This window comes from Juglans regia, chromosome 16, assembly GCF_001411555.2.
Source record: "Juglans regia cultivar Chandler chromosome 16, Walnut 2.0, whole genome shotgun sequence".
Taxonomy (NCBI): Eukaryota; Viridiplantae; Streptophyta; class Magnoliopsida; order Fagales; family Juglandaceae; genus Juglans; species Juglans regia.
In genome coordinates this window covers 28700347-28710209 of record NC_049916.1, presented here as the reverse complement: position 1 = coordinate 28710209, position 9863 = coordinate 28700347, and the positions used below count along the sequence as shown (strand labels likewise).

The window sequence follows — 9863 nt, the reverse complement described above, 5'->3', positions numbered from 1 at the left end:
AATATCACTATAGCTATAACATATATATTAGTAGCATATATGTTACCACTGTAGTATTAGTAATGATACTATATTATCACTAACATATAGCATTAGTATAGTATTAATATTAAGTCATTAATAAATAAATAAAATATAATCAAGATAAAAGTAATAGATGTAATCATTTATATACTTTTGATTTTTTTTTTAAATAATTCTTTTTAAAATATTGACTGAAGATTGTAGATTTATTTATCGTCAAAAACAAAACAAAAAAAGGTCCGCAATCCACACCATTGTTTTCCGTCGTCATTCTATTCGTAATATCGTTTATTAAGACGAGTCTTCGTCTTTTGTTATTTCCAGAGCCCAAAAATTGTCACCCAGTCTTTCTGCGCCTTTTTACCAAATCGGAATACGGTAGAGCAGAAGAGCGAAAGAAACCCTAAACGAAGGACCATTGAGAACCTATTTTTTTGACTTTGCAATTTGTATAGAGAATAGCGGCATTTGTATTATTTTGGGAAAATTTAGCCTTCAGGCAGATATACTTAATGGAGGGAATACCGCATCCGATACCGAGAACAGTGGAGGAGGTCTTTCAAGACTTCAAGGGCAGACGTGCCGGTTTAATCAAGGCCCTCACCACCGGTACTCATTCCTCTCCTCTTTCTTCTTCTTCTCTTTCTTCTTCTTCGGGCGTTTGCTTTTATTTTTTTATTCTTTAAAGTAATACATTTTTTTATTAATTCTACACTTTTGGGGTTTAATGTTGCAGATGTTGAGAAGTTTTACCAGCAGTGTGATCCGGGTGGGTTTGAATTTTTTCTCTGCTCCTACTTTTCCTTTTTCCGAATATTTTTCCTTATGTGCAACTTGGGATTATGAAGAACTCGTTTCTATTATTATATTTCAGCTCTGAAATTGATGATGTACTGTGTTCAATATCCCTTTTGAATGTTAGCAAAATTTATTGGCATTTCTGTGTATCTGTAATTGTTGGCAGTTCACTAAAAAATTGTTTTTTTTCAGTTAACTACAAATGTGTTATTATAGGGATTGATAGTGTATATTCTTACAACTCTCGGCTGGCCTTTTCTGCCATGTTGTTCTGTTGGAAAAAATATCATTTCGCTTGTCATCATGCAGTACGTTTTTTCCTCTGATCGGTAGTATGCAATCTTTATGTTTTGATTAATTTCTGCTTTCTACTGTTCTCTCATTGGCTAGTGTGCAGACAATTTTTTATTATTATAACGTAATAAAATCCCGGGCAATTTCAATTATGATTCGTATTACATGTTCAAAGTACACATAATATCGTTCTATCATTCACTCTTACCTCTTCCAAGTGGCTTTTGATGCATCACAAGCTATTTGAAACTGAAATTTTACAACTCATGCATTTTGCATAATTTTTCATTTCTTGCTTTGTTTTTACTGGTTTTGTACTTAGGATGTTATTCTTTTGCCTCTGTTTGAATGTTGTTGAACATATATCAAAGTGCCTTTCGACCCATCACAAGCTATCTGAAAACATCACTGCAATTTTACACAGTACTCATGCATTATGCATAATTATTCATTTCTTGCTTTGTTGTAATCACATAAGAAGCTCGTCATGGTCGCTTGAATGTTTACATTGGTAGTTGGAGACGGTTGAGTCATGTTTCTTAAGGTACTAATATTGTGCTTTCAGAGAAGGAGAACTTGTGTCTGTATGGACTTCCAAATGAGACATGGGAAGTTAATCTGCCCGTTGAGGAAGTGCCTCCTGAGCTTCCTGAGCCTGCATTAGGTATAAACTTTGCTAGGGATGGAATGCAAGAGAAGGACTGGTTATCACTGGTTGCAGTTCACAGCGACTCATGGTTGCTTGCTGTTGCATTCTATTTTGGTGCACGCTTTGGGTTTGGTAAGAACGAAAGGTATGAAATTGTTTTTTCTTACTTCAAAAATATGTAATCATTTGTACCAGCAGTCGGTATGAACACTCTGGTTCTATGTAATATTAACCAGAGACTACCTGGCAGTCAGTTTTTACTTTCTGGACTTCCTGGCTTTTTGAGATTCTTTTACTTCATTAAGTTGTTATCATTTTCTATTCTTCATGATTATATGAGATCATTTTCAATTGCGTCTTTCCATATTCATTAATCTTATTGAAATACTGGCTGACAGTAGTAATTTTAGCAAATGGTTCATATATGAATCATTGTAAACTCGGCTGAAAATTGAGGGTTCTCTCATTGATTCACGTAAGTTATTGTTTTTTGCTATCCATAGACGATGCACAAGTCCTATGTTTTTTCTTTCAGTTATCATTCTCTTTAGTGATCTGTAGAACATGGCCCTTTTATAGCAAGCTTGCAATACATGTTTCAATTCAGATTGGTAGTGAAGAAGAAGCTAAAGAAATCTAAGGAGAAAGGATGATGTGTAAGAGAGAAGGAATAATTGAGAAGCGTGCTTATTGGCTATATTCTTACTAGATATGAGCATTAAAGCTACTGGACATTTTATCATCACTTATCTCCATGCAAAACCGTGCTGCTTGAGCCAGTTGGTTTAATCAGAAAAGGGTCCTGTTCTTATCTTTAATTAGTTTTGATTTTCTTTGATTTGATGAAAACAAACGACAGAAAATCTTTTTTGCTTAGGATTATTGCTCACTTCCCCTTTAGTTTGTACTGGCTTTTTGCTAGCTCTACCATTGGATGGTCCAAGAATATTTTTTATGTTGCCCATCTTATTTCTTTTAAAAATTTCCTCTTGTATACTTCATGTGTACTTGGATTATGCCTATTCATGGTAATAAAACTCATATTAATTATCAAATAAAAATTTCCTTAATCAATTCATTATTCTTTTGCGAAAGGGTTCATTTAGGCCCCATTTGGAACTTGGACTAAACTAAGATCAACTCAATTCAGCCCAATTTTAAGCTGAGTCTATTATCCAAAGACAACTTTTAAATCACTATACTCATCTCAACTCAAAACCTCTTTACATATGGGACTCACAACCTTTTTCAACTCAACACCTCTTTACATACGGGACCCACAACCTTTTTCAACTTTTCATAAACACATCTAAACTCATCTTAACATCTAAACACATCTAAATTCATCTTAGGTGGGCCCTACAAAGCTCACTCAACCATCTCAACTCAATACTATTCATAAAGAACTCAACTCATCTCAACTCAACTCAACATCTAAACGGGGCCTTAAGAATTATCAAACAGAGTGTGAGTGATACGAATACAATTCTAAAGTCCGAAAACAATAGTAATGCAAATACATGAACATACACACATACATACATATTACCTAGGTATAGAAGCATGCATGGATGCATACATGCATCTATTTATGCATGCCTGTATGGTTGTGTTCTCTTGGTTTTTGGCAGATTCCATGTTAAACACCTCGTGTGTTTCAGTTCTCATGCCTGTCTCCATGTCTTTAAGCATGTGAGGAAGAGTTGTTCCTTGTGATTTGTTTGTTGCATCAACTTGAAAAGATAATTTTGTACCGTATTCTCCATATATTACTTCTTATTGTAGTATCTCTTTATTGAATTGCTTTAATCACTTAAGTTTATGTTTAGATATATACACTGTCGCTATCTACTTAACAACGCGCACACACTGTTGGTACCCATCAAGGTGTAGCCCAGTGGGTTCGATTATGTACTTGGAGTTCCCTTGAATCACCTGATACATGACTCTGGTGGGTGGGTTTGTGTACTCAGTAGATTGGAAGAGTCCTGCCTTATTGAGGTTCCACATCATCAAAACTCATATAATCTTACACGCACACATGCACACACTATTGGTGTATGATGTAAACAATTTGAGTGGGAAAGCATTATGGTTTCTCAATTTGGGTAGGAATGTCTTAAAAGGAAATTTATTATGAAGGAGAAAATTATTTGTATAAATGTCTTTTAGTTTTTCTTATTAAAACATCTGTTATTTTTTTTGTTATTCTAGTTTACAGCAAATTGCACCATTTATGTAGTAATTTTGAAATGTTGCTTCTGCATTTCCCCTCCTTTCTTCTTCTCTGTACATTCTCTCTGTTTCTGTAGAAGTACTTTGGTAGTTAAAGTGACATGATTTATTGATATTCTTTTGGTTTTATTGTCTCTGTTTTTAGCATTTTCATCTTTGCTCTACATAAACGTAGGATTTTATGTTTTTTTTGGTAACACAGATGTATGAATGTGTTGCCATCAAGTTAGCATTTCGGGCATGCTCATTGACCTTATTTCATGAACGTTTGGAGTTGGCAAAAGATTAGATATTTATAATGACTTTCCTTGCCTTCTATTTTTTAAACGAAGTTGGCAAATGTAGAAATGAGGCTGCAGGTATATTATATAGGTTAAAGCTAGAGTGTCTTTCCTTTTGCTTTGAGTACAGGATGCTAGGATGACATGGTTATAAATAAATTAAATCATTTAGAAACATGAATTACTTATCAAAAGAAAATTTAGAAACATGAATTAGTCATGCCGTTAGATCTATAAGAAAAGGGTGATGATGTAAGTTGTATCCATTTTATACTCCCCATGTGCTTGAATTCCACCAGTCTTTATTCTATTGTGCACACTTTTCAAAAAATTCTTTTGTGCGATTGTTGAATTTCATTGGGTAAAAAATGTCCCGATTGTAGGCTTGTTTCAGTTTTCTGTTCAATGGCTCCTGGATGTACCATTGACAATAAAATTTGGATTTATTATTGGAATGCATAATGGAAAAGCTAGTAGATTTTACTGCAACCATGTAGGCTTCTAATCGCTTCAAAGAAAAAAAGAATTGATTGTTACTGTCTCTCGGATTCAGCCATTGATTTCTTGATTTATGCTTTAAAAAACTTCCGTCAAGCCTACTAGGCTCAGCATACTCATTAACAAGTCTATATCTCCCCAGTGTACTTGGGCTATGCCTATATCTATATCAATAAAATACCTTCTTCCTTATCAAAAAATAAAAACAAGTCTGTATCTCCTGAAACACATTAACATCTCCAGGCCTTCGCTCAGCAACCTGGATTTCCTCCATCTCCTCTCTGGTCCACATAACCCTTATAGATATCTGAAAAACCCTTGGGGATTGGCTCCAAATGGTAAGGACCTTGGTCTTGGTGGTATGCTCCCTCCAAATTTAAGGTTCAAACCCTTGGGTGCTAACAATTTCTAGAGGCCACGTCCCGTCGGTGAAATGCCAATCATTTACCTGATTCATGTGATGGGGACGCGTTACACGTTTTCTGACTCTAGGAGTTCCAGAAAGTTTAATGATCATGGAGAATGGTTGGATAGTCCTGTGTGCTGAAAAAAAAAGGGCATCAGAACCTGAAAAACATTCCCCCCCAAATCAGAATTCAGTACAGCTCTATCAGAGTTCATTATAATTGACTTGTTTTCCCTTCTATTAGCCCATTTAAAGAATTGTATCTCAAGTCATCCACCTCCACTTGCGTGGTGAAGTTATTGAAGTCATCCATCCAGTTAGTCCAACCCCCCCCCCCCCCCAGCCCATTCATTACTCTTGCATACAGCATTAAAGTTGCCCATGATTAGCCAAGGGTTTCCTTTGGTGGTAGCTGAAAAGGAAGTTAAAGTAGCCCATAACTTACTGTGCCTCACATGTGAATTCTCTCCATAAACCAAGGATACCATACACTTTCCAGAAAGAGAGCAATCCTCAACCTTGCAGCGCATTACCTGATCCATTTGACCTTCCCAGGAAACTTTAAGCTCCTCCAGATTCCTAGCAAATTCTACCTTTTTTTAAACGAATAATATGCCAAAAATTGTGTTGCCACTAGTCCGCCTTTTGATGCTAGCTTATGGAGGTTTTGTATGACTATTGCATGCTGTATGTACCTGTCTCCATAGGCCAATCCTTCTATTAGTTTTAATGATGTTTTGGCAGTCAAGTTTATGTCTTTGGGACTGCTCTTGATGCTTGCAACTTTGCACTGCTGTTATTTACTAAAAACAAAAAAAGAGGTTCCCCAGTTGCACCATAAAGCCAAAAATTAGTGGCTGTATCACCCACAGTTTGTAGTATATATAAGATCAAACTGAGGTGGTTTGGCTCTAATATCTGGAATTGGAACTTACAGGAAGAGGCTTTTCCAAATGATAAATGATCTGCCTACTATATTCGAAGTTGTGACAGGCAATGTCAAGCTACCAAAGGACCAATCTGCTACTCACAACAGTAGCAAAAGCAAATCAAGTGGAAAGCCGGTAAGAAAGTAATTGAATTGATAGAAATTCTAAATTGTGTGGTTTCCTTTCAATGGTTCCTTTTGTATCAAGTTCTCACTGCTTTCTGTTTTGATGTTGCTTTTACCAGTCCCGGCAGTCTGAGCTCCAGGCCAAGGGAGTGAAGATGTCCCCTCCACCCAAAGAAGAGGATGAGAGTGGGGAAGAAGAAGAGGATGATGAACAGGGTGCAACTTGCGGGGCCTGTGGGGACAACTATGGTACTGATGAGTTCTGGATTTGCTGTGATGTGTGCGAGAGATGGTTCCATGGCAAATGTGTAAAAATTACACCTGCAAAGGCTGAGCATATCAAGCAGTACAAGTGCCCGAGTTGCAGTAACAAGAGGGCTAGAGTTTAAATTTAGGTCCTGAATTTGGAGAGTAATACCCATGAAACAAAGCTGAAAAGGTTTAGACCTTCCATTACAATTTGCAGGAAGACACAGTCAATGTCTTTTAGTTGATGAATTTGGATGCCAGATGGATTTCGGATTTCAAGTTTTGGTACTTTTGGTACCTGTTGTGTCGCATTTTATTGGAATGTGTTTTTAAAGAGTTAGTGGCGACCGAATATTATGTCCGCAATTTTCTGATTTAATCTTCGTGCATATTATCGTGTCTCTGCACATAATTATCTTGGCGTGCCAATAGGCAAGCTATGCTTGTTAAGAGTTAAGAACCTCATTGTACGTGAATCTTCTAATCTGTTGAGATATTCTCAGTGGAAGCAGTAGGCATGAAAACGTGCAAAAGATTAGACTGCCAATTCTTTTGAAAGCTATCTTAGTTTAGCTAAGATAAGCGCCGTTCGAAATGAGTAGAAATGGATTTTTAAATAATAAAAAAATGATAAAGCAGCAGATCAGGAAGATTTTGGTTTTGGGGCAGCTTTAACAAATATAGATGCTATTAAATTGAAAATTGATGTACTCTGTTGTTTTTTCATTTTCGTTCTCCTGCGTTGATATATACTCTATCGAAAAGTCTTTTTGTAAGCGATTTCGTACGTCAAATTGTGCACTAATATTAAATATATGACATTTATTTAATTAAACAATATAAATTGAAGACGAAAATAATTTTCGTGAGATAGAATCTTATTTTTCTTTCAAAAAATTTTTTCTTTTATTATTATTTTTTTTATAATAAAAAAAAGTTATGTGAATGTTAGTACGCAGTTTGATGTGCCAAATTGTTTATACCTAGTAAGTCCATTTTTTTTTTCTTTTTTCAAAACGATTCGTTTTGAAGACTACTCTCCACGTTTTCCACTTTCTCTCCCAAATCTTCCATTTAAATTTGCCACTCCGTCGTTTTCTTACCAACCCCAACTGAACAATGCAGCGAAATCAATCCATTTCAATTTGTTTGCCCAGATTGCATCGAATGACGCATAAATTTGACCAATCATCCTATTGCTTCACCCTAACTTTTACATAATGAATCAAATCAGAATGAATAAATAGAAAAAAAAAATGCTACGTTCAAAAGTAAGATTGAAAGAGAAATTCATAATCTTTTAGGCAATTTATTATAATTCTTGGACTCCATCTACTCAGCAATATTCAAAGCAAATTTTTGCATCAATCAACAATCAACTATTACCAAGTAAAAAAAAAAAGAAAAGAAGAAGAAGACATTTCTATGCTCAATATGCCCTTGTTAAGGAACAAATTCGAGGTGCACTTACATCATCCAAAAATTCCTAGTCACCGCTACCTGAGAAGTGTAAGTTACAATGAACCCAGAAGCCACCCCACCAGATAAGAAACGAAGGCTGGCGATAAAAGGAAAACTAGAGACAAAAAAAAAAAAAAAATGAGAGGAAAAATGATGTTGTCAACAGGTTAGGGAGAAAGGGATGGTGTCGACAGGAGAAGGGAGTGGGTGTTCTTAGATCTGTTAGAGCTTTTCTCAAAGGATGGTGTCGACGGGAGAAGGGAATTCGTCTAGGTTAGGGAGGGAGTGTTTCTCAAATCTCTTGGTGTTTGTCTTGAAGGGTGTCAATGGGTTTGTCACAGTTGGCAGAGAGATGGAGGGAGGGATTTCATGGGAGATTTTTCAATCCCCTATCTGGTTTCTCGAGGGGTGTCAACGGAGAAAAACGATTTGGTTTTAAAAGGGAGGAGAGGGATTTGGCAGAGGGAGGGGGGAGAAGAAGGATTCGACAAAGGGAGGAGGGAGAGCAGAGTTGACAGAGGAGTGGTTTTGGGAGGAGGGAGAGGGATTTGCAGAGGGATAGAGGAGACGAAGGATTTGGCAGGGAAGGAGGAGAGCAGAGAGGGATTATACCCTTTTTAAGAAACTGAGTTTGCCAACTCAGTTGGTGTGTAGTGTTGGAGACTAAACCGGCCTAAGAGTATAATTATTCATTGCATTAACTCTTGAATTTATAATTTGAAAAAAGAACATGAACATTCCTCAAACTACCATCAAATTTACAAATGTTTCTCAAATTATCAATTTTGACAACCACTCTTAAACTACCCAAATTTTAATCTGCCCCCTCCATCAAATATTTACATAGATATCATTGATATAAAAAGAATTAAAGAAGGATAAAAATGAAAACAAATGTCAATACCTTTTTTAAGTAAAAGACTAAAAGTTAACATTGAATATGAAGAAAAATTGTTTAACAATAAAATAGTTTTTAAAAACCACTTTTTATATTTTTAGAAAAATATTTATATTTCAATAAATGATTTTATGCATAAAATAATTTTTTAACAATATAATTTGTTGAGTTTAATAGGTTATTTTGTATATTTGATCATTTTTTTGAGTATTTTTTTTTTCCTGATGTGGAAAATGGAATATAATGCAATTTTTTTATAATTTGGGGGTGAATGCAAATTGGATGATAATTTGAGCGGAGTTTGTGTATCCTTCCCTTCCCCATTTAAGAAAAAAAAATAAAGAAAGATGCGATCTAATAGTAGAATGTGACATCAATATTTTATAATGAAAGTGGAATTGAGGTGTAAAATATAACATACCTTTATTAAATTATATTTCATGTAGTCATATTTGCTTGGATGATACTGCCAAAGGTCTACGTGTGATTTGTTTCATATTCATCCATAGGTCTCTAGGATCGTGTTCAATTTCAAACGAATTCTTAAGGTATATCTTCAAAAAGAAATACCCTGTAGGCTGTAGCATACAACAAATTTTAAGATAATCTCTTCATCCAAAATGTATTAATTCTAATGCTAATATGTCAGTTTTTTAAAAAACATGCAGACAGTTTTTTAAAATATAAATCTTAAGAAAAATGTTCATAGACAGTTTGACTTTTTTCATTCTTCAACAGAATGTAATATTTAAAATGAATTTTCACTTAAATGGTTAACCAATAAAATCATTTAACGTAAAAAGAAAATTCGAAAGATGAAAATGAAAATGAAGATTTTTAACTGGCCCGGGTGACAATTGTCAAAGAGAATCACTGTCATTTCATTTTCCATCTGTTGCTGAAAATAATCTGAGTCTTTTTAAGAAAATAGAATGTAATTGAATCCAAAAATTTATTTTCATTATGACCTTACTTTTTTTTTTTGTTAAGAGAAATTGCGAAACTTACTCATAATA

General features: G+C 34.9%; 1 protein-coding gene across 1 annotated transcript; it reads left to right on the top strand.

The window, feature by feature from the left end:
- Positions 1–264: 264 nt before the first annotated feature.
- LOC109018723 (PHD finger protein ALFIN-LIKE 7) lies at positions 265–7033 on the top strand. Its single transcript, XM_019000920.2, has 5 exons — positions 265–633; positions 761–793; positions 1682–1910; positions 6123–6249; positions 6359–7033. Exons 1-5 carry the CDS (start codon positions 537–539, stop codon positions 6626–6628), a joined length of 756 nt encoding a protein of 251 aa, XP_018856465.1. The 5' UTR covers positions 265–536; the 3' UTR covers positions 6629–7033.
- Positions 7034–9863: the final 2830 nt, after the last annotated feature.

Excerpts from the sequence above, each read along its gene's own strand:
- LOC109018723 (XM_019000920.2), top strand. The coding sequence starts at position 537 with ATGGAGGGAATACCGCATCCGATACCGAGAACAGTGGAGGAGGTCTTT. Across the intron at positions 794-1,681 it reads TTACCAGCAGTGTGATCCGG|AGAAGGAGAACTTGTGTCTG; the intron begins GTGGGTTTGAAT and ends TTGTGCTTTCAG. Across the intron at positions 1,911-6,122 it reads GGGTTTGGTAAGAACGAAAG|GAAGAGGCTTTTCCAAATGA; the intron begins GTATGAAATTGT and ends TGGAACTTACAG.